This window comes from Bos indicus, chromosome 28, assembly GCF_029378745.1.
Source record: "Bos indicus isolate NIAB-ARS_2022 breed Sahiwal x Tharparkar chromosome 28, NIAB-ARS_B.indTharparkar_mat_pri_1.0, whole genome shotgun sequence".
NCBI lineage: Eukaryota > Metazoa > Chordata > Mammalia > Artiodactyla > Bovidae > Bos > Bos indicus.
The window spans coordinates 30,621,253-30,647,394 of NC_091787.1; the positions used below are offsets into that span (position 1 = coordinate 30,621,253).

Genomic DNA, 26,142 nt, shown 5'->3' on the forward strand with positions numbered 1-26,142 from the left:
GAGTACAGATGTACTCTACTATCTTTGCAACTCTTATGTAAACCTAAAATTATTTCAAAATAAAATGTTTGAAAATGTTTGGAACAAGATGGATTACTTAAAATATAGTGGTGGAACAAAAATGTAACTCTGGGAAAAATGAAAGTTGGTTACTACCAATCATGACACTCAATTTCTAAATGGAGTAAATAATTGAATGACCATAAGTGAACTAAAAGAAAATATGAGCTGATATTTATCTGAACTCATGGTATGGAAGACCTGTCTCAACCCAAATTCAGTGAAAAAAACTATTAAAAGATAAATATATCGATGTAGCAATAGAAGTAAAAGGCGAGTGACAAAATAACAGGAAGTACTCTCAACATAAGTAGGAGACAAACTGGAAGAATGTCTTTTAGAAATCAATAATAGAAGAGAAATACTCTGGTAGGAGAACAAGTAAAAGCTGTCATCAGACGGCTCATAAAAAGAAGCACTACAAATGGCTAGTAAGCATATGAGCAAAAAAAGTTTTCAACCTCCCTAATAAACAAATAACTGTAAGTTAAAACAAAATTCTGCCTTTCACTTTTTAAATTATCAAACAGATTTTTTATAGCAAGAATGCTGTTGGGTATATACATTAATAACATCATTTTGAAAAGGAGTTTGGCAATATGAATAAAAAGCCTTAAAATTAATTACCTTTGGGGCTCCCCTGGCGGTCTAGTGACTAAGACTCTGAGCTCCCAATGCAGAGGGCCTGGGTTCTATCCCTGGTCAAGGAACTGGATCCCACATATACCAAGATCTGATGCATCTAAATAAATAAATAAATTTTAAAAATTAATTACCTTTCAAGAAATATATCCTAAGAAAATTAAAATTTTAAATTGTGCACAATAAGTGTTACTAAAATGTTATAAAGATACTTACTACAATGTTATTTATAGTAGTAAAAAAAATTAGAAATACACCTAAATATCCAGTAATCAGTCCAGTTCAGTTCAGTCATTCAGTCATGTCTGACTCTCTGCGACCCCATGAATTGCAGCACGCCAGGCCTCCCTGTCCATCACCAACTCCCGGAGTTCACTCAGACTCACATCCATCGAGTCAGTGATGCCATCCAGCCATCTCATCCTCTGTCGTCCCCTTCTCCTCCTGCCCCCAATCCCTCCCAGCAATATCCAATAATAGGATTAAGTAAATTATACTGCATCTACATTTAAAATGCATGGTCTCTAAGAATATTTAAAGATATGGGAAAATGTTTCTAATAAAGTTTTTATTACAGAAATAATACCTGTAAGCAGTAGAAAATACAACAGCACAAAAAGGAAATATATATGTATCATAGAAGTACTATATTTATATGTAATGAAAGGTAAGCATTGCTTCCACCCCAGGCCTCTAATTCCCCTCTGTGAGGTAGCTTTGGTTGCTGGTATTTATTGAATCCATCCATAAATATTCTGTGTTTGTGCAAGTTTGTATATGTATACATATCCTAGTTTTCATCAAATGAGAGTATACAGGGCTTACTTGAGTTTTCATTTACTTTTATCTTGGAAATTGTCTCATAGCAGCTTAATGAAGATCTAACTCATTTTAGTTAACTGCTTTCTATAATTCCGTCGCATGGATTTAACTGGTCACCTCTTCAAATTGTTGGATTTTTTTTTTTTTTTTTTTTTTTACATAAACCATGTAGCCATATGTGATGATAATCAGAAAACCTAACTTGTGTTTTTACTGTGAATGTTGAATGAACAGTAATGGAGTCTACTGGGTTTTTAGTTCCAGCCACCACGAAAAATATTAGTAAAGGAACTATATATGAAAAGGAAAATACTGACTTGTAGATTTCATTCATTTCCTTCTAAAATTTTCCTGGCTGCTACGTGTCTTTAAGACTTTCATAATTACTGACAGTATTTCTGTTTTCTATGGATGACACTAAGAAAATTCTACATGTTGTATGTTTTCTACAGTAACTACATGGAATGGACAACTTGAGCTAGGAAATCTCATTGCCTTTTGCCCACACTAGCCATCACGCCTCTCTGTGCTTTGAGAAAAAAAACGTAGTACTCCTTTCAGCACAGTTTAAATTATGTGTCAGGTCTCATCTCAGACACTGAATTCATGCTGATTGAATGCTAAAATTGACCACTCTCTTTAACAGCAGTAAAAGAAAAGTCCAAATGAAATTAACCAGAAGATAATAAACCATTCTGGTTGTTAATGGACAGAGGTTTATTCTGAGAACTCTGGGTCTGTGATTGCTCCAAGATTCAGAGCCCTAGAAACCAAATTCAGTGTCAGTGAGAAGCCTTCAGGTACTGTGCCTCAGCAGCCCGAGACCTAAGGTCCATGACGTGACCAAAAGTGGGAGAGGCCCTGGAGTAAGCCTATCCATGAAAGGATCAAAGAGAGGTTAAGAGTCACAGAGAGAAGGCACTCAAGTTAAAAGGGACAACCACTGCCTCAGCATGTGAGTTCTTGATTTGGAAACCTGTACTGCTGTTTCTCGTTCACCAGTTGTATGCCTCCTGTTCCTGTTCTCATGGTTGTTTTGCGAGGCATATACACAGAGCCTTACCATTCGTTTTTAACATGATATACTGACAAGGACCATAAGCTAATGGCCTCCCCACAAAGAGCTTCTAAAGTACTTTTTCATATTGAACACCCATGCCAAGTCAGTTATTTAAAATTTTACTTCTTCTTTGGCCGAGTCTTTACTGAAACAGTACAAAATTCTTTTTTAATTTATCTGCAAGCCATATTTATCTGCTGTAGTGTCTGCTAGCCGCAGTCTTTGTAATTCATCACATTCAGTGAATGAAACATGAATAAGCACTTTGTTTACCTGCTGGCACAGTATTTGTATATACTCACAGCATATTGTATTTTTCCTACCTAAAAATACTTTATTGAAATAATATCCTAAAAATACAGAGAACTTTAAAAAACTGGGGTGGGAGAGCCAAAAATTCTACAGAAAAATAAGCAAAAGATCAGAAAAAACAATTCACAGAAAGAGATTAGTTTTTTAAACATAGAACAAGGTCTTCAATCTCACCCATAGTAAGAGAGATGCAAATTAAAGTTACATTGAGATATGTTTCTAACCCATCAGATTGGCAAAAAATCAAAAGCTTGACCGTGTACTCTGTTATTGAGGTTGTGGGGAAACATGTGCTCATAAACATTACTAGTGGAAATGCAAAAGGTTTAACCCCAAGGAAGGGGAATTTGGCAGTATCTAACAAAACTACTTACGTATTTATCCTTCAACCCCAAAAATGCCACTTCTAGAAATTTACCCAAAAGATACACACACACACCCAATAGCACAAAAGCACACATGCAAAATGTTATTCATTACAGAATTATTTGTAATTTCAAAGCATTAAAAACTGGTGAACATTCACACATAGGAGATGGAGTGAATGAACTGTGGTGTATCCATACAATAAGCTGCTATGCAGCTGTAAAAAAGAATGGGGAAAATCTCTTATGTATTAGTGTGCAGTGATGTCAGGAGATATTTTAAGTGAAAAAAAGGCAAAGTGCAAAAGGGCATATATTCTGTGCCACTCCTTTTGTAATAAAAAAAGAGGAAATAAAATGCACAGATTATCTGCTTACTTTTACAAAAATAAATACAGGAGTTCAATTCAGTTGCTCATTCATGTCCAACTCTTTGCGACCCCATGGATTGCAGCACAACAGGCCTCCCTGTCCATCACCAACTCCTAGAGTTTACTCAAACTCATGTCCATTGAGTTGGTGATGCCATCCAACCATCTTATCCTCTGTCGTCCCCTTCTCCCGCCTTCAATCTCTCCCAGCATCAGGGTCTTTTCAAATGAGTCCTTTGTTCTTCGCATCAGGTAGCCAAAGTATTGGAGTTTCAGCCTCAGCATCACTCCTTCCACAATGAATATTCAGGATTGATTTCCTTTAGGATGGACTGGTTGGATCTCCTTGCTGTCCAAGGGACTTAAGAGTCTTCTCCAACACCACAGTTCAAAAGCATCAATTCTTTGAGACTCATCTTTCTTTATAGTCCAGCTCTTGCATCCATACATTACTACTGGAAAAACCATAGCTTTGACTAGACGGACCTTTGTCAGCAAAGTAATGTCTCTGCTTTTTAACATGCTGTCTAGGTTAGTCATAACTTTTCTTCCAAAAAGTAAGCGTCTTTTAATTTCATGGGTGCAGCCACCATCTGCAGTGATTTTGGAGCCAAAAAAATAAAGTCAGCCACTGTTTCCACTGTTTCCCCATCTATTTGCCATGAAGTGATGGGACCGGATGCCATGATCTTAGTTTTCTGAATGCTGAGCTTTAAGCCAACTTTTTCACTCTCCTCTTTCACTTTCATCAAGAGGCTCTTTTGCTCTTCTTCACTTTCTGCCATAAGGGTGGTGTCATGTGCATATCTGAGGTTATTGATATTTCTCCTGGAAATCTTGATTCCAGCTTGTGCTTCATCCAGTCCAGCATTTCTCATGAAGACAAACCAAAAAACAGTGAAATTGGGTACCTCCAATGGTGAGAACATAGGGTAAAAGAAAGTGACACTTCTCTGAGCATACCTTTTTTAGAATTTTTAATATTCTACATATGTTTAAAGAAATATTAAGTTAATAAGGATGAAAGTGAGGGATGAAAATTGAAATCGTGACCCCAACATTTTTTTCGGTCTTAAGTAAGTGAACCATTCTGAAAGAGTCAGTTCCTAGGCAGGCTGATAAGAAGTTTGGGGGTTCCCAAGGAGAGAGGGGTCTGGAATTCTCAAGGAGGAGGAAAGGACAAACATTTTTTCCCTCTACATTCCTTAGGATTATATAACAATAATGTATCCTGCTTGAGGACAGTTTCTGGAAAAAACCTTCAGGCTAATCCTGTTATCTTAAAATGTAAATTATGGGAGTGGGTCTAGTAAGGTCTTTACAACCTCCAGACATTCTTTTGATTCACTGTAATAGCTAATTAAAAGTATATAACTCCATTGCTAACACTAGTGAGGGGGTACTCTTTCTGCCCCCTTCTGATGTCTGTCAGAAGCTTTCTCTATCTCTTTTATACTTTAATACAACTTTATTACACAAAAGCTCTAAGCGATCAAGCCTCATCTCTGGCCCCGGATTAAATTCTTCTCTGGAGGCCAAGAGTCCCGGTGTCTTTCGTGGTTCAGCAACAACCTGTCAATTCTGAAGTGGAGTAAAAAGGAGAACCAATGTAAAGAGCGTACTGAACACAGTATTTGAGCACATTGGAGAACAGCAAACCAATTCTAAACTGTTTTTAATAGATTTGGGGTTTTGTAAAATTAGTAGTGAAGCAATTTTGAAGCTATTTTGGAGATAGTATAAAACTGAGCCAATAAATATTTTGATATTGTTGAAAGCTAGGGTTTTCACTATGGAAAAAAGTACAGAATCATAATAATGGACTGGAGAAAGGTAAGAAAGAGCACTATAAGGGTGGATTGGAACTGAAAGTATTGGTGTCAATTCAATATCTAAAATAGGTCTGTGTACACATGTATATACATACATACACATTTATGTGTGTACACATAATACGTACATAAATGTGTATGTATGTATGTGTATCTGTATCTGTACATGTGTATAAGTACATACTTCCTAGCTTCATTTGCTGTCAGGGTCTAGAAGCAAAGAATGCACCTACCTCCCACACTGTGGTCTCTAATACCATTTTACCCTAATAGGAAATAGGTATCCTTGGGAAAATGGCAGGTTCTAAGGCTGAGATAGGGTGGGTTTAAGATGAGCCAAGAATATAATTCCAAAAAGTAAGGAAGTACTCAAAGATACTATGAGGGCATATCCAAGGGCACCTGAGCCAGCTTGTAGGTGCTCCCACTGGTAAAAACTGGGACATTTTGAGCACCATATAGAGCTGTATTGAATTATAAACTATTGATTAAAAAATAAAAGTCTGTGCCTCCTTATTGATACATAAATAGATGAAAAATAGTAAATGAGATAAGAGATAAGCTCTTACATATATTGTTGAAAGCTGACAGGTAAATGTGAAGGGAGTGCTGGAGTTAGAAAATCATCATGGTTTAAGTTGCTTCAGTTAGGAATTATGAGTGAATACTAAATTTGGGAGAAGGGATTGGGATTCTTTATAGGGAGCAGAATATTTGCATGGTATTAAAGTGTCTACCAGCAGACTCCTTGTTAGATGCAAGGGAAAAATATAACTATACAGTGGAGAAGTAGGACATCTTGATCAGGTGATCAAAATTATCACCAGTGAATAGCAGCCAGACACAATGTGTTCCTAAATATGATACCCTTGAGAAGCACACAACATAATTTTTCTAGTATTCTGGCCAGGAATGCATAATCTGAATTTAATCATGAAGAAATATCAGACAAACCAAAATGAGCATTACTCTATTAAATACCGAGTAGGGGAAGACTGCATTCATCAAAAATGTCCTTGTCACAAAAGTCGAAGGAAATGTTCAAGATAAAGGAAACTAAAAAGATGACAAATCCTAGACTAAATTCTATCCTAGATGGAAGAAAAATGCTATGAAGGGTATTAATGGGTCATTGAGAAAACTGGAATATGAACAGGCAATTAGATAACAGTATTCTAACAGTATTACTGAAGTCGATGACTATGGTTATCCATGAGACTAGCCTTATTCTCAGGAAAGATGCATAGATAGATTTAAAGGTAAAGGGCATGACAAATGCCACTTCTTCTCAATTAGTTCAGTGGAGAAAATTGTATAAAAAAGAGAAGATGGGCCCAAAAAGAGCAAAATGTTGACAGTAAGTACATCCAGGTAAAGGATGTATGGATACTATTTGCATTGTTTGCAAGTTTTCTTTCTTTTGGCAAGTTTTCTGAATTCGAAATTATTTCCAAATGTAGTTTTTAAAAAATACATTTTAGGCCAGCTAACAATAAAAATCTAAACTTAAAAAAATTGTACTGAAAAACATTATGCTAAGTAAAGTAAGGCAGATACAAAAGGCCAGGGGTGGGAGGGAATGGAGAGTTTAATAAGTATAGTTTCTGTTGGAATAATGAAAATATTCTGGAAATTGATAGAAATGATGGTTACACTACACTGCAAATAAACTTAATGCCTTGAATTGTACACTTTAAAATGGTTGAAATGGTAACTTTGAGGTTATGTATATTTTATGCAATAAAAAAGGTATCTTGGGAATGTTTCTTATTATGAAATAATTTCCTATGATTCTTTAAATATAAGCTCCTTTATTTTTTTAAACTATTTTGTACAACTTGTGAAGACTCATATCAGCTACTTTATGAAGGTTCAACTTATAACTGATTATATAACATCTGTAGTTCATCTCAGTTAGAATTTAAAAATAGTTTGTTAAAGAACCGATATTCACTCAGGGCAAAGGTCTAAGCTTTTTTTCTCCATCCAGGTTTTCCCACTTGTCAAAGCAAATGTCTCTTCAGGGGACTTCACTTCAATCATCAACTAGCTCTTCTATTATAAAGAGGATGCTGGTACTTATGCTTCTCAAAAATATTTCATAAACATAAGCTTTCTTTTTCTCAGAAAGAACATACCAGGAGGAATGAGGAAAACAGATGTTCCTTATAAGTCTTCTAATAGACGTGTTTCCATTGTAAGCCGATCTGACTGAATTTGGCATCTGCTCCATTCACTGTGTGGGCTGAACCGTTTAGTCTCACAGTTTGGCTGAAAGTTAATATTGACCTTTGACTGTTACCTGAAAACTCAATGATAAAATACTCTTACTAAACCTCTTGAGAGAATGATTTCACATTCTAAGCAAATGTCTTCAAAATACATCACTCCATTAACCAAATTAATTATTCTTTGGTTGGGCGTACTTATTTATTTTATTGGATACAGCATTCCCGAAATCTGACAAGGGAGAAGCCTGTGTGGTCAGAATGGTAGAAGAGAAAGAACATAAATCTCTTATAATGCTCTCTACAGGTCACTATACCACAGCTTTTAAATTAACCTTAACCCCTCAGCTGCCCAGGGCCGATGAGGCCTAAAAGTCTGGCTACAGAACAGTTCCTCATTATCATCTATTCTTCTGCGTAGAGTACTGCTATAGCATCTTGGGTTTTCCTTAGAGGGGAAGTAGCCCCAGGTTTTTCTGTTGTTGACTATGGTATTTGTAACTACAACAATTTTTTATGTAGTTTTATTGCAGTATAATTGACATACAATAAACTGCACATGTTTAAAGTGTACAGTTTTACAAATGTTGACATATGTATACACCCATGGACCATCACTATGGACACATTTACTGCGTCCGTACTATTTGGATTGCTTCCAATTTGGGGCTATGCCAAATGAAGCTGGTCTGAACATTCAAATACAAACCATGGTTAAATACCCAGAAATAGAAAGACGGAGTCTTTTGATAGGTGTATGTTTTAAGACACCGATAACTGTTTTCAAAAAGAGTCTTACTTTATAGTCTCATAATCCGTATTTTGGGCTTTCCGGTGTCTCTGAGGTAAAGAATTTGCCTGCCAGTGCAGGAGACGCAGGAAACTCAGGTTCAGTCCCTGGGTTGGGAAGATCCCCTGGAGGAGGAAATGGCTACCCACTCCAGTATTCTTGCCTGGAGAATCCCATGGACAGAGGAGCCTGGCGGGCTGCAGTCCATGGGGTCACAAAGAGTCGGACGCAACTGAATGACTGAGCACATGCACAGGCGATTGGTACTGGAGCGTTTCAGTTCATCTGTGCTCTTGCCAACACTTGCTTTGTCAGTCTTCTTTCATTTTAGCCTTTCTAGCGATGGGCAGTGGTATTTCATGGTGGCTTTAATTAGCATTTTTCTAACAGATAATAATGTTGAACATCTTTTCCTGTGCTTGTATGACATGTTTATCTTCTTCACTAAAATGTTTGTGTAAAAGTGTTTAATTTAGCAAAGTCAAAATTATTTTTTCTTTCATAAAAGTTTACACTTTTTATGTCCTAAGATCTTTGGCAAGTTCAAAATCACAAAGATTTTCTCATAAGTTTTCTTTTCAGTTTTATAGTTTTAGCTCTTGCATTTAGACCTATGATCCATTTCAAGTTAATTTTGTGGTTGGTGTGAAGAAGGGTAGAAGTGTATGTGTTTTTTATGTTCTCACATATGGCCCATCCAGCTCTTCTAAGAACATTTGTTTAAAAAGAAGTCTATTATAATAACATGGAAAAAAAGAAAGATTATCCTTTCTCCATTGAATTGCTTAATACCTTTATAAAAATCAGTTGACCATATAGAAGTAAGTTTATTTCTGGATTGACTGTTCAGTTTCACTGATTTATTTGTCCATTTTAATGCCTGTACCACAGTGTCTAAATTATTTTAGTTCTATAGTAAATTTTTAAATCAAGTACTCTTGTTTTCAGAGTTCTGTTTTAATTAGTCTAAATTCTTTGCATTTCCACATAAATTTTAGAATCAGCTTGTCAGTTTCTTTTAGAAAAGCTTGCTGGAATTTTGGTTGATATTACATTGAATCAGTAGAGGTGATAGCCATATTGAGTCTTCTGTTCTCTGAATAGTTTATAGCTCTTCATCTTACTTAGCTTGTTTTTTATCTCTCAGCATTGTTTTTTGTTTGTTTTGGGTTGTTTTCTCAGCATTATTTTGTCATTTTCAGTGTTGAGGTCTTACACAGCTTTTGTCAGATTTAGGTATTTCACATGTTTGGTAGTATGGTGAAGAGTATTTTTAATATCAATTTCTAACTGTTCATTGCTGGCATGTACAATTGCTATATATACACACATTACTAGTACAAAAATTCAGTTGATTTTTGTATAGGAATCTTACTTACATCCTGCAACTTCACTAAACTAACTTAGTAGTTCAAGTTAACTTTTTTCTAGATTCCATAGGAATTTTTAGATAGACTAGGATTTCTCAGTTTGGGTATTATTGACATCATAGGATATTTAGCAGCATCCCTGGGCTCTACCCTCTAGTTGCCATTAGCACCCTCTGGCACAAATATGACATTGCCACATGTTCTCCAGGAGGCAGAATTGCCACTGTTGAGAACCATAGATATAGGTGGTCATGCCATCTGCAAATGAAGACAGTTCTACCTCATTTTCAATTTTGATGCCTTTTCTTTCTTTTGTTTGCCTTAATGCACGGGCTAGAGTCTACATTACAACGTTTAAGAACAAACATTCTTTCCTTGTTCTCAATTCTAAGGGAAAAAACACTTCATCATCCTCTATTAAGAATGATATTAACTGCAAGGTTTTCATAGAAGTTCCCTTCTGTTACTAGTTTGTTGAAAGTTTTTTTTAGAAATCCATCCTGGGTTTCATCAAATGCTTTTTCAGCATCTATGAAGATGACCTTATGATTTTCGTGATTAATATGGTAGATTACATTGATTGATTTTTGAAAGTTAAACCAACCTTGCATTTCACCTTATCATGAATTACTATCTTTTTAAATATACTGTTGGATTGGATTTGCTAAAATATTTGCATCTTTTCTGATTATACTATCAGAGTAAAGCTGGCCTCAAAGAGTGAGTCAGAAAATATCCTTTTTAGTTTTCTAGAGTTTGTATAACATTGGCATTATTTTTCTTCTTTAAATGTTTGGTAGAATTCAGCAGTGACACCATCTGAACTGGAATTTTCTTTATGGGAAGCTTTTTAATTTTAAAATTAAATGTTTAATAAACACAAGGCTATTCAGATTATCTGTTTCTTCCTGAGTGAGCTTTGATAGATTGTGTATCTCCAGAAGTTTGTCTTACTTGTCAAATCTGAGCACCTTATAGTTCTATAACACTTTGTTGGCATTAAGTTGTTAATAACGTTTCCTTATCCTTTTAGCGTGCGTAGATGCTATGGTGATATGATGTCTCTTATTATCAGTAGTGACCATTTATGTCTCTCCTCTTTTTTTTTCCTTCTCAGTCTGTGTAAATGTTTATCGTACTTTGATTCCTATTTCCATCTTCTTAACTCGGTAACTGTCAGGCTCTGCCTGGGTTTTCCTTCCATGAATCATGGCCTGGTAGTTTTCCTCATTTGTTTCCCTTCTTTCATGTATCTTTTGTGACTGATGTACTATATTTGAAAAACTTAGTTTCATATACTTTGTTTTTAAAGTTGTTTCTGAAGAAAGGGTAAATCTGATTCTTTTATTTCATCTTGATTGGAAGCAAAAGGCCTCAGCATTGTTATCTAATCATATTTATTTTAATGTCAAACTGATCCATGGTGCTTGACTCTAGATATTATTTCTCTGATACTTCTGGGAGTGAAAAAGGTATATAAATGGTCCTTCATAACTTTTCAACTCTCAGATTTGTTCTTGGAGAGATATCCAGATGAGCGAGTTTTTCCCAAATAACAGTTCTCTAGGAATAACAGCAATACAGGAATTTAGAGAGATAGGCAGAGGTTTTAGAGCTCTGCTCTAAACCTATTTAGAGCTCATAATTTCTCAGCTTATAAAGACCAAAGATAATACTATTTGGCCAGTAATTCTTTCTTACAACCTTTTATTGTCAAAGTTAAAGGAAAGCATGAGCGTTTATGCCTAGAAAGACTAGACTGACTTGATGATGGGTTGTTACGTCCCAACTTGAGCTCTTTAAAAGAATTCTTAGGGAAGAACCCTCTAACCCCGGAGGTTTGACACTTCACTATCAAGACTAAAGAAAGGCATAGGTATGTAGACCATATTTTGTTCTGACCATATGACATTTCTGATGCTATTACACAGTACTCATGTTTCTCCCTTCTGTCTGTGTTCCAGGTTTTCTGTCTCAGCTGGTCTCTGACAAGCCTCTCACTGAATGCATCCGTGCTGGCCACTATGCTGCAAGTGTCATAATTAGAAGGACTGGCTGCACCTTTCCTGAGAAGCCAGACTTCCACTGATGGAAAAGCATGAAACTGCATCCCAGGAGTACAGACACTGCCCTGATTGTTTCCTGAGAATTCCCATATTAATAAAAAAGAAAATTAAATGCCACCTTTCCTACTATAATAATGTTGATTCTTAATTTAGGGGGTACAGTAATGCACAATAGAATCTTTGTTCTCTCAACAACCTAAAGTAGGAGGTTTATTTCCATAGTCTGATAGTGCCAGGTAAATGTCAATTAAACAGAAATATAGTATTTCAATTGATTTTTGTTTCATTTTCCATTGCATTGTAAATTCATGTGTACTAAGCAAAGTGATCATTTTTTTACATTTCTGCTTTGAATGCAGATGCAATTTAATATAATAGATTTTTTAAAGGAATTAAAGATAATACATAAATCTTTAGCTTTTATACAAATATATTTAATTCAGAAGTGTGTTTATACACATATACACACATGTGTTCATATATGTACCACATATATACATGACAAATGGTTAAATAAGGTGCAGAAATATTTATCTTTGCAAGTTATGCAGGTTCATCAGTGTGTACTCAAACATGTAATAAATTTTGGATAATTAATTTGCCAAATTATAAGCTATATTACAATATTCAAGTCATAATCTTATATTTACTTACGGTACTCTGTATTTGATACAAATAAAAACTTGTCATAAAGGGCTTTTTTTCTGTCTTTGTCCTGTACTCAGCAAACTAAGGAAGAAAGATAACTGTCTAATCCTGGGTCCTGAAATAGCTGATCTGTTTATGGAGATAGAAAAAACAACATAACACATCAAAAAATAACTTAGTATTGGAGACCAGTAAGCCACTGTTTTCAGGAAGACGGAATGGTATGATATAACTTATGGGGAATGCCCTGGCAGACCAGTGGTAAGGACTTCATATTTCTGCTCCAGGAGGCACAGCTTCAGTCCCTGGTCAGGGAATTAAGATCCTACATGCTGGGTAGCATACCTCCCACCCCCCAAAAAATCTTAAAAAAATGGAACCTCTAGAGTCAGACTTACTTACCTTGATAAGAGCTTAGCCTCTTGAACGTCAATTTCCTTTCTATAAAATGGAATCATAACCCCTATGTATGAGGTCATTGAGATGATTCAAGAGGAGATACTAGGTACAAAATGCTTGTTACAAGTCTAATAAGAACCTACTATTGTTATGATTATTGTCACTGAAGAAGAAGAAAATCATAGTTATAAAACCGAATTCATAGAAAAGTGTTCAGGTTTTTGTTTTATGTTTAAGAAGACTTTTAGGTCTTCTGTGCTAATCTTTTTTATCATTGTTGAGATAAAATTCATAGGCCATAAAATTTTTTATTTTAAAGTATACAATTCAGTAGGTTTTCGTGTATCCACAAAGTTGTGTAGCTATCACCAATATCTAAATCAAGAACATTTTCATCACCCCAAAAGGAAACCCTTTTCTTCCCAATTCAATCCCCATCCTCTTGATAACCACTAATCTATTTCCTGTCTCTCTAGATGTGCCTATTCTTGATGTTCATAAAAATGGAGGCATATAATAATGTTTTCTTTTGTGTCGGGCTTCTTTCACTTAGCATGTTTTCAAAGTTTACTTATCCTATGATATTTTCAGTACTTCTTTTTATTGCCAAATAATATTTCTTTGAATACATATGCCATATTTTGTTTATCCATTCATGTTGATGGACATTTCAGTTGTTAATGACCCAGGTAACCCTTTGGGGCTATTATGAATCATGCTGTCATTAACATTCATGTCCAAGTTTTTTATATGGATGTATGTTTTCAATTCTTTGGGGGTATATACCAGAAGTGGAATTGCTGGATCACATGGTAATCCTATGGTTAACTTTTTGGGAAATTGCCAGACCTTTCCAAAAGGACTGCCTTATCTTGCATTCTCACTGAAAAGGTTTGTGAGTTTCAATTTTTTCACACCCTTGCCAACACTTGCTACTCTCGTTTGATTATAGCCATCTTGGAGGGTATAAAGTGATATCTCATTGTGTTTTTAATCTATATTTTCCTATTTATTAATGATATTGTATTTACTGACCATTTGGATTTCTTTCTTTGGAGAAATGTCTATTCAAAGTTATTGCCCATTTTTCTTTTTTTTTCTTTTTTTTCTTAATTTATTTTATTTTATTTTTTAACTTTACAATATTGTATTGGTTTTGCCATATATCAAAATGAATCTGCCACAGGTATATACATGTTCCCCATCCTGAACCCTCCTCCCTTCTCCCTCCCTGTACCATCCCTCTGGGTCGTCCCAGTGCACCAGGCCCAAGCATCCAGTATTGTGCATCAAACCTGGACTGTACTGTCCATTTTTAAATTGAGTGGTTTGTCCTTTTATTGTTGAGTTGTAAGCATTCTTTGTATGTTCTGTATATTATCAGTCATGTGATTTACAAATATTGTCTTCCACTGCTTGGGTTGTGAAGCATAGTTTTTTTTTTTTTTCCTTTTGGCTGGGCTCTGCAGCTTGTGATTGGGCTTCTCAGGTGGTACTAGTGGTAAAAAATCCTCTTGCCAATGCAGGAGACACAAGAAACGTGGGTTTGATCCCTGGGTCAGGAAGATTCCCTTGAGGAGGAAATGGTAACCCACTCCACTATTCTTCCCTGGCAAATCCCTTGGACAGAGGATCCTAGTTGGCTACAGTCCATGGGGTCACAAAGAGTCAGACACGACCGTGCACACGCGTGTGGCTTGAGGGATCTTAATTCCCTGATTAGGGATTGAACCCGTGCCCTTGGCAGTGAAAGCATGGAGTCCTAATCACTGGACCGCTAGGGAATTCCCCAGATGTTTTTAATTTGTATGAAAGCCAGTTTCTCTTTTTTTTTTTTTTTTTTTTTGGTCAATTGTGCTTTTGGTTTCATGTCTGAGAAACCATTGCCTAATCCAAGGTCATGAACAATTAACATCTATATTCTCCTCTAAGAGTTTTATAGTTTTTGCATATATTTGAGTTGGGAGGTCTAATTATCTTGCTTCTGGATATGCAGTTGTCCCTATACCTTGTTAGAAGTGACTAGTTTCTCCACTATTGTATTGTCTTGGGGTTTCCCTGATGATAAAGAATCCGCCTGCAATGCAGGAGACCCAGGTTTGATGCCTGGGTCGGGAAGATCCCCCGGAGAAAGGAACATTCCAGCGTTCTTGCCTGGAGAATTCCATGGACAGAGGAGCCTGATGGGCTACAGTCCATGGGGTCACAAAGAGTCAGATACAACGGAGCAACTAACACTTTTACTTTCACTTTAATCGTATGGTCTTGGCACCCTTGTCAAAAATTATTGGCCATAAATATAAGGTTTTATTTCTGGACTCTGAGTTCCATTAGTCTGTATGTCTGTATATTATCCTTATGCCAATCGGGACTGTCTTGATTACTGGAGCTTTGAGTAAGTTTTGAAATCAAAGTCCTCTAACTTTGTCTCTCAAGGACAATTAGTTTTTGAGTGTTAGAGTATCTTTATCATATTAAAACTACTACAGAATGTCTTCCTCTTAGATCAGTAGTTCTGACACTGATAAACCTTTCCTATTCTTTTTTTGATAAGAAAGTCCTTTACCCCAAGGTTATTGATAAGTACCACTCACTGGCTAGACTTTTATGACAGTCACTATTTTTAAGAGGTTCCAGAAGCATGCTTTCTGGTAGTAATTAACATGCACACAGATCACATAACTTTCTTGTATTAGCAAAATAGTCATTGGGATGTGTGTATTTTTTTCTTGGATTTATGGCATACTTTTTTTAGTTTTCTGTTTTATTAAAGGACAAGGGAAAAATAATTGCTAGCCTTGCTGACCAGGTCTCAAGAAAACTGCCTCTTAACTGGCTGTCAGGCATCCTCTTCTCTTGGCTAAATTTTTCTATCTTGGAATGATGAATAGCTAACCTAGTTCCCCTTTATAACATCTTGATTTAACAGATAGCTGAGGGAAGACATACAGGACTGGGAATGGGGGAAGGGATAGTGAAGTTGTCAAGAAAACATGGGTTCTGGTCTCAGGTTGGCTTCAAATAGTTGAGTGACTCTCATTTTATGTATTGGGTTGGCTAGAATGTTCATTTGGGATTTTTGTATGATGTTACAGAAAAATCCTGAACAAACTTTTTGGTCAAACCAATAATTATGAAAATATAAATGCTTTGGTTGTGACATTCCTAAAGGATATTATGTATGAATGGTTTTAACAAGGCTGCTTTCCTGAATCTGGGAAAAGATGGTCTTTACAAGCCATTCATTTGCTTGTTACAGTTGGGTGAATTGGGTGGGCATAGGAAACCCATGCCTCAGGGGTGAACCTAGGTGATCTGGAAAATTAGATTAAAAAATACATGTACTTACTTTAATTGGGGATAATTACTTTACAATAGTATGATGATTTTTGCTATACATCAATAAGAATGGGCCATAGTTATACGTGTGTCCCCTCCATTCTAAACTCCCCTCCCACCTCCTGCCTCACCTTATCCCTCCAGGTTGTCGCAGACCACCCAGCAGCTTTGGATGCCCTGCTTCATACATCAAACTCACACTGGTTATGTATTTTACATAGGCTAATGTATATGTTTCAATGCTATTCTCTCCAATCATCCCATCCTCTTCTCCCACTGAATCCTAAAGTCTGTTCTTTATGTCTCTGTCTCCTTTGCTGTCATGTATGTAGGACTGTCAGTACCATCTATGGTATTTTTCTTTCTCTTTCTGACTTACTTCACGCTATATAATAAGCTGTAGGTTCATCCACCTCATTAGAACTGACTCACATGCATTTCTTTGCGTAAGAGAATTAGATTATTGAGGCTGGCCTAGTCTCAGCAGGTGATCAAGTTTGCCTGAAAACTGCTGCCATGATGTGGAAAAGAAAACAATACCAAACATTTGGAAACAGGCTGGGTGCCCAAGTATTAGTATAGCAGAAGAGAAGAGAAAGAAAAAAACAAGAGTGGCTATTGAGTTTTCTTCTAGTTTTTATTGAAGGCAAAAGAGGGTGTCAGAGGATGAGATGGTTAGATAACATCAATGACTCAATGGATATGAATTTGAACAAACTCCAGGAGACAGTGGAGGACAGAGGAGCCTGGTGTGCTGCAGTCCATGGGGTCTCAGAGTCAGACAAGACTTAGCAACTCAACAACAACTCATTTTCGTATCTATCTTCATGGCATATACCTTTAAGTATTGTTTCTGTGAATCACGGAAGAGTAATTTTGATTTTAGATCAGGGTGAAAGAAATACATTCTTTATCTTAAAGTCCAAGCAACCTTTGCTAAAAGCTATTGTTCTTACTCAGTTATGTAAAGCAACTGTTATAATTCTGTATCTTTTCTAAAAAAAAAAAGGATGCATATTATAGATTGGGTTTTTAGGAGTTTGGGGGGGATTTTGTTGTATTTTGTCTGGGTTTTTAGGGGCATAATTATTTGGGGGCTTGGGGGCAGTGTTTTTTGTTTTTTTTTTTTTTCCACACCACGCAGCACGAGGCACTTCTACAACCGGGGATCAAATCTGAGCCCCCTGCAGTGGAAGCACAGAGTCTTAACCACTGGACCACCCGGGTAGTCCTAGATCGTTTTAGATAGACACAAGCCTACAAAAGAAGCATGTGTTTGGCTAGCAGTCTGAAAATACCACCTGTATTGAAATATAAAAACATGCACTTACTCATTTTTGTTACTCCATTACCCTCAGAAAAAGTGTCCATTTAATAATATTTTCACTGGCTATAGTAGGTTTAAAATGTGAACAGTTTCTTTATGATTCAAAAGGTCCTTCTAGTCAAGGCTTTGGTTTTTCCAGTAGTCATGTATGGATGTGAGAGTTGGACTGTGAAGAAAGCTGAATGCCGAAGAATTGATGCTTTTGAACTGTGGTGTTGGAGAAGACTCTTGAGAGTCCCTTGGACTGAGATCCAACCAGTCCATTCTAAAGGAGATCAGCCCTGGGATTTCTTTGGAAGGACTGATGCTAAAGCTGAAACTCCAGTACTTTGGCCACCTCATGCGAAGAGTTGACTAGTTGGAAAAGACTCTGATGCTGGGAGGGATTGGGGGCAGGAGGAGAACGGGACAACAGAGGATGAGATGGCTGGATGGCATCACCGACGCGATGGACGTGAGTTTGAGTGAACTCCGGGAGTTGGTGATGGACAGGGAGGCCTGGCATGCTGCGATTCCTGGGGTTGCAAAGAGTCGGACACGACTGAGCGACTGATCTGAACTGAACTGAGTAGTTCCAGAAGTCCTTCACTTTGTGTCCCCTTGGTCAAGTTCTTGAACTGCCCTAAGCCTTGGTTTTCTCAATTCAAAATGAGGAGAATAGTGAGTAAGAGAGTGTTAATAGGAGAATGAGACCATTTTATCAATAGTAAAATAAATTTGAATATGTGGTTTGATATTTTACAAAAGCACCAAAGCAACTGAATGAGAGAAGGAAAATCTTTTCAATATACAATGCTGTTACAACTTGATACCTTTATGGGATAAAAAATGAAACTTTGACCCTTTACCTTACACCATACATAAAAATTAAAAATGAATCACAGCTGTAATAAAAGCTAAAACTATTACACTTCTATAAGGAAATAATATTTTCACAGCTTGGGGATAGGCAAAAGTTTCTTGTTGAGGACTTTGAAAGCACTAACCATGAAAAAAAGATACTGATACATTCAAAAAAAACTTAGTCCTATCGTTCATCAAGATACCATTAAGAATATGAATAAACAAGCTATAGGCTAGGATAAAATACAACATATATCTAACAAAGAACTTATATCCAGAATATACTAAAAAACTAATTCAATAATGAAAAGACAAACATGAAAGAAAATACGTGAATAGTCATTAAGTATATAAGAGTATTCAACATCATTAGTCATGAGACAAATAAACATTAAAACCTCAGTAAGATAACTACTGCATTAAAATGACTAAAATTTAAATGACAGCACCAAATGTTGGAGAGGATGTGAAGCAACATTGCCAGTGAGAGTGTAAAATGAAACAACCACTTTGGGAAAACACGGGTAAGTTTTAAGAAACTTAAAAGTTAAATGCGCCTCTTCTTTGCTGCAGCCATTCTACTCCTGGTATTTATATGAGAGAAGTGAAAGCATATGTCTGCATAAAGACTTGTATTAGAATATTTGTAGAATTTTTATTCATTGTTGCCAAAAGCTGGAAACTGGGTTAGTTGCCCAACAGCAAGAGAAGAGATAAAAATGGTGGTGTAGTCAAACAGTGGAATAATACTCAGCAAAAGAAGGAAATTGCTGATAAAACAATATGAATCAATCTCAAAAAATTTTACCGGGTGAAAGAAACCAGATACGAAAAAGAGTGCATACTGTAAGGTTCCCTGTGTATGAAGTTCTACAACAGGTAAAACCAACCTGCAGCGCGAAAGTTCAGAACAAGAGCTGCTTTGTGGGAGAGGGGAGAAGTGGAAACTGACTGAGAAGGGAAATGAGGGGACTTTCTAAGCTGACAGTGATGTCATAATAGGGGTTGCTATGCTAAGTCACTTCAGTTGTGTCCGACTCTGTGCAACCCCATAGACGGCAGCCCACCAGGCTCCCCCGTCCCTGGGATTCTCCAGGCAAGAACACTGGAGTGGGTTGCCATTTCCTTCTCCAGTGCATGAAAGTGAAAAGTGAAAGTGAAGGCGCTCAGTCGTGTCCGACTCTTAGCGACCCCACGGACTGCAGCCTACCAGGCTCCTCCGTCCATGGGATTTTCCAAGCAAGAGTACTGGAGTGGGGTGCCATTGCCTACTCCGATAATAGGGGTTACACAGGTATATTCATTTGTCGAAACTCAGGGAATGTCCCACTTAAGCTGTGTGGTTTTTGAAACTCTCACACACAAACTAAGCTAATTTTGAACTCTAGTTAATGATGTGCATACTGATAGATATGAAGTGTATTAATGTCTGACTTACAGTGAAGTGCATCAAGTAATAAGATAAATGGGTAAATAAGTGATAAGTCAAATATAGCAAAATATTAGTTGTAGAATATAGAAGGAAGTGGATGTTTGCTGTATAATACTTTTCAATGTTTCCTTATGGTTGAAATTTGTCCTAATGTTCAAAAAAATATAGGATTTTCCTTAAATAGGAAAATCAATTAAATAAGTATAGCTGATTTACAATATTGTATTAGTTTCATGTATACAACAAAGTGAGTCAGTTATATGTTTTTCCAGATTATTTTCCATTATGGATTATTATAAGACATCAAATATAATTCCCAGTGTTATACAGTAAATCTTTGCTGCCTATCTATTTTATGCAGTTTGTATCCGTTAATCCCATAGTCTTCATTTTCTCTCCCCTTACCTTTAATCTTTGGTAACCATAAATTAGCTTCCTATAACTGTGAGTTTGTTTCTGTTTGGAATATCATTTGTATTATCATTACTTTTTGGACTCACATGTAAGTGGTGTCATGTAATATTCATTTTTTTCTGTGTCACTTATTTCACTAAGTATAATATTCTTTAGGTCCATCCATGTTGATATAATGGCGATAGTTCATTCTTTTATGGATGAGTAATAATATCCCATTATGTATGGAATACACAGATGATAATCATCTGTTGATGGGCACTTGGATTGTTTCTGCCTTGCTTATTAAATATGATTGATAGCAACATTTCATGAAGAAGGTAAAACAGCACATGATGCAAAACCACATATTATTTACTTCAAAATGTAAGTTTCACATGAATTCTCTGACAAAATTAGCCAATCCTTGGGCTGCTGCAAGGTTTCTTGGGGCTTTTTGCAACCTCCAAGCTCCTCTTCTGAGTATGGAACACCCTCTCCTCATTCCCTAACCCACCTAGCAATTGGAATATTCACGAAGTACCTCTGTAAACACCAACCAGACCTCTTCCCACCCAGACTCCTAAACCCACTGCAATCTGCCCCTACCTTCTCTGTAGCATCCCTTCTCCTGATAACCAGAAAATTCCTAATAGTCAGACCTAACAGCCAGTTTTCAGTCCTCATCCTACCTCATCTTAGCATCTGACTTGGAGGACCATGCTCTCTTGACTTCTTATCGCCTTAGCTTTCACCCAGCCACTTTTTCCTCATTATCTTGCCTCCTTCACCTCCTCTTCTTAGCGTGCTTTCAGAACACCTCTGTCCTTTTCTTGTGTCAAGGTGCCTCCACCCCCACAAGCCTTTTGTCACTATAAGCTCCCCCTAGGTGTTCAATTTGACTGCCACGAATTCACCTATCATCTAATTACTCTCAAATCTCTGTTTCTAACCCCGACTGCCTTCCGAGCTTTAGGCTCAAAACCTATATAGGTCAGCCCCTTGGGATATTCTGCAGGCAAGTTGATTATCAAAACAGAACTCCCCTTCTCTTGAGCTCCCCAGCCCAGTCTACTTCTACTTTTTCTATCTCCATTAATAGAAGTAATTCCCAACTTTCCCCTTCCTTGCCCATTGATCTAATTGATCACCAAGTTCTGTCGGTTCTACCTCTCCTAAAGCTCTTCCTCACCTCCTCCTGCTCTCAGGTGTGGTTTAGACTTTCATCATCTCTAACTAATTTGCCCAACTCTAGTTCTTCCCCTTTATTGGCCATTAGTCAGTCCTCTCTCACCACGGGGGTGGCCTTCCTAAGAAGAAACAGTCACACTCCGTGGTCTGGTCATTGGCCATCCACCCCTAATCACTTTAACAGCCTTCCCACCGCCATCCCTCTTTATAACCCTTCACCTGAGCCCAAATATGCCTTATAACTGCACTCTTGCCTCTATGCAGATTGTTGTTTTCCCATTACAACTACTCATGTGTAAGAATCCAACCTCAGAAGTCAAAAGTTTAAATGACAACACCAAATGTTGGAGAGGATGTGAAGCCCGACTGCCAGTGAGAGTGCAGAATGGAGCAACCACTTTGGCAAAAGGCATGGAAGTTTCGTATAAAGGTAAACACACCTATTCTTCGATTCAGCCTTTCCACTCCTGGAATAAGTGTGTCCTTTAAAAAGTTCTCTGTAAACCTCCCAGGCAATTAGTTCCTGCTCCATCCTTTTTTTCCTCTCAAAGTACATTGCAGATTTCCTTATTGTAGTTTATACAATCACAATGTATCATACGATTTTTATTGGTGTATATGTCTTCTTCTAAGGCAATGGCACCCCACTCCAGTACTCTTGTCTGGAAAATCCCATGGACAGAGGAGCCTGGTAGGCTGCAGTCCATGGGGTCGCTGGGAGTCAGACACGACTGAGCAACTTCACTTTCACTTTTCACTTTCCTGCATTGGAGAAGGAAATGGCAACCCACTGCAGTGTTCTTGCCTGGAGAATCCCAGGGACGGGGGAGCCTGGTGGGCTGCCGTCTGTGGGGTCGCACAGAGTCGGACACGACTGAAGCGACATAGCAGCAAGGTAGAACTATCCACTGCCACACAGTACATGCTTAATAAATGTTTGCTCAAGGAAGGCCTTTCTCAGTTCTCCAGATCTCTGCAGTGAGTCAGAGCTTAGAGATGGCAGGGTCACCAAGGATATCCGCTACTACAACAACTATTAATTGTTACTATCTGGTTATGTTGTAGCCACGCGTTCTGGGAAACAAACTCACTCAGAAGGACAGTGCAGATAGTGGAGTGCAGTTTATTCCACTGGCGGGCCCAAGGAAAGTCTCCTCTTAGCCAAGGACCCTGACCAGTTTTTCTGAAAACCTTATATACCCTAAGTGTACGTGCCCAAACCCACCTCCCCAAATTCCCTGAAACTAGTGTGAACAAAGGAAAAGAAAGATATGATCAAAGTTAATCCCTGATTCATATGCCTTAAGCCTAGGTAGTTAACAGTGGACAATTATCAATAGGCCTGTGGTCATACCCCAATAAGCATAATAGAATGTATGATTCTATTTGGTTACACAGATAATTAGGGTATTCTTTTAGGCAACAGAGAGTCTAGGTACAAGCCCTGGGGCTCTTCCATCCAGGGGGCCTGGTTTTCCAGTTGGTATGTCGTTTCCACAGATACTGGGCATATAGCTCAAAGTGCACAGTCCAGCCCAAGACGGAGTCCAGCTTTCAAGATGGAGCCTGTTCTGTCTGTTTCCTCCTTCAGTTATACTTCTGCTCACATTTTCCATAATTGAACTCTCCCTGCCTTTCTTTTTAGCTCCATTCTTCAAAGACTACTAAGTAGGCAAGTGAAAAGAGTATCCAGATTGCCACAGTTGAAATACCTTCTCTCCCCCTCCCCAGTCACAAAATCTGCATGCACATAAATGAAACCTGATCATGTGATATGGAATAAGCTTTTATCCTTTGTAACTCTGATCCTTTTTGAACTCAGAAAAAGGTCGAGGGTAGAAGATCTGGAATTTGAGGACTGATCTCTAGTCTAATCCCTGCACTGACTAGCTAGTGAGAGAGGGGGAATGATTCCACAACTCTGAGCTTCAGTGTCTCTCCTTTAAAAATGACTTGGAGTGAGCCATTTGTGAAAACCTAGTGTAATGTATGTATATGCAACAATAACTCATTTATTCAACAAATATTCATTAAGTATTCATACTTTTTTAAATTCATGTAAAAAGTATCTATATCTGCTGCTGCTACTGCTGCTAAGTCGCTTCAGTCGTGTCCGACTCTGTGCAACCCCATAGACGGCCTCCTACCAGGCTCCTCTGTCCCTGGGATTCTCCAGGCAAGAACACTGGAGTGGGTTGCCATTTCCTTCTCCAATGCATGAAAGTGAAAAGTGAAAGTGAAGTCACTCAGTCGTGTCCGACTCTTAGCGACCCCATGGACTGCAGCCTACCAGGCTCCTCCGTCCATGGGATTTTCCAGGCAAGAGTACTGGAGTGGGGCCTACTAAATATCAAGTAATAGGTTAGGTACAGATATATTATAGCCCTCAATGAATATGTTTTTTAATAAGTGTCTATTAGAATTTCTTAATTTTTAAATATTCTATATAGTACTATTTCCTCCCCATCCTATCCTCTTTTGGCCAAAATAATTTTTCTCTGAATTCCTCCTTTAAGGTCTGCTAAGTAGCATGGAGTAGTAGCTAACAGCATGAACTTTAAACCAGACTTTCAAGGTTTGCACCTGGGCTCTACCACCTTTTAACTTGAGACTTTGGGTAAGTTGTTTAACTTCTTAATGTTTTGCTTTCTGCATTCTTAAAGCACAATAATATCTACTCCATTAGGTTATTATAAAGAATGAAAGTGTTAATACATGTACATCTTAAAGTGTTGCGTGCACTAAGTAAAGTGCTTAAGTAGTGGTAGCTATTATTATTTGCAACCTGTGGTTCATAGGGTCCCTACCTTGCCATGAAAACCGTTTCATGGAAAAGTATAAAAAAGCAATTAAAGACCTTACTTTTCATTTATATTCCTTTAAATAACTCTGCTTAGAAATTTTCTTATAAACCTACACTGTCCAACATGTTGGCTATTGGCCATATGTAGGTATTGAGTACTTGAAATGTGGCTGATTGGAAGAGTAGGGTTGCAAGTATAAAGTAAACCAGATCTTTAAAATTTAGAGGAGTGACATCAGTGAAAATAATAGAGTAAGAAACACCTAAAGCTTTCACCTCTAAAAGTACAACTATAAACTGGCAAAGACTGTCAGAATCAACTTTTTCAGAACTCTGGATGGTAATCAAAAGCTTGAAGCAGCTTGGGAAGCATTTTTTTTTTTTTTTTTTTTTTTAAGAAAAACAGTAGCATCCTGATAAAAACAGTAAGCTTTGTGGCATTTTAACTTGCCTGAGTCCCATTTCTTGTACCCCAAGGGATGCAAGAAATAAGGAAGTATGGCCCATACATGGAAGAAAAAGCAGTCAATATAATATAACTGTTCCTGAAGAAGCCAGACATTAAACTTGACAAGGATTTTAAATCAGCCATCTTAAGTAGGGTAAGCTCAAAGAAAGTCACATTGAATCATATAAAATCTAACCATTTTGGAAAGAAGTTTGGAAGTTTCTTAAAATGTTAGATATGTAACTACCACATAATCCAAATATTACTTTTAGGTATTTTCCCCCCTAAAATACAACATATGTCCATACAAAGTCTTATACATGAATGTTCATAGCAGCTTTATGTGTAATAGCCCTAAGGAGGAGAAGTGCGTGACAAATGATGAGATGGTTAGATAGCATCATCAACTCCATGGACATAAGTTTGAGCAAATTCTTGGAAATAGCAAAGAACAGCAAAGCCTGGCATGCTACAGTCCATGAGGTCACAAAGAGTTGGACATGATTTAGCAACTGAACACCAACAAAAACTGGAAATAACCCAAATATCCATCAGTAATGAGTGGACAAATTAATATATATAAATATATATATGCTATTCATCAATAAAAAAGAAAGAATCATTGATCTGTTCAACACATGAAGCTTGAAATACTTATGCTGCAAAAAGCCTGTTGAAAGGTGATTCCATTTATGTAAAATTCTAGAAATTGTAAGCTAAACCATAGTGACAGAAAGCAGATCAGTGTCTGCTTGGGAATAACAGGGTTATGGAGTGTGGAAGGATGGGGGAAATGCATTTCAAAGAGGCATGAGGCAAATTTTGGAGTGATGGCTTATGACCATTATCTTGATTATGGTTATGACTTTACAGATATATACATGTCAAAACTTATCAAATTATATACTTCATATTAGTACATTTCATTGTATATCAATTATACCTCAATAAAACTTTTCTAAATTGCATATGTGTTGATAATATAAAATGATAAAGCCATTTTTGACACAGCATGGAGTTATCTGTAGTCAGCAATTTCACTTCTACATATCCACATTCTACATAAAGAATGCTCCATAGCAGCATATTCAAAATAGCCCCAAATCAGAAGCAACTCAGATGTCCATATGCTGATCAATGGATAAACAAATATGCTATAATAACACACTGGAATATTATTCAGCCATAAAAAGGGATTAAGTACTGATGGATGCTACAATATTAATGAACCTTAAAAATATTATACTAAGTGCAAGAGCCATCACAGAGCACCACATACTATATGATCCCATCTGTATGGAAAGTCAAGAATAGGAAATTCTCTGGAGACTGAAAGTAGATTAACAGTGGACTAGGCCTCTGTGTAGGGGAGAATGGGAAGTGACTGCTTATGGGTACAAC

The 26,142-nt window shown here is 37.2% G+C and overlaps 1 protein-coding gene across 5 annotated transcripts in view; it reads left to right on the forward strand.

The window, feature by feature from the left end:
- ADK (adenosine kinase) overlaps positions 1-12,615 on the forward strand; it is a 550,282-nt gene extending 537,667 nt beyond the window's left edge. For all 5 annotated transcript variants that reach the window (XM_070782218.1, XM_070782222.1, XM_070782221.1 and 2 more), the window contains one exon: positions 11,817-12,615. In XM_070782218.1, the coding sequence (XP_070638319.1) occupies positions 11,817-11,941 (125 nt within the window). In that variant the 3' untranslated portion in view covers positions 11,942-12,615. The remainder of the gene's footprint in view (positions 1-11,816) is intronic.
- Positions 12,616-26,142: the final 13,527 nt, after the last annotated feature.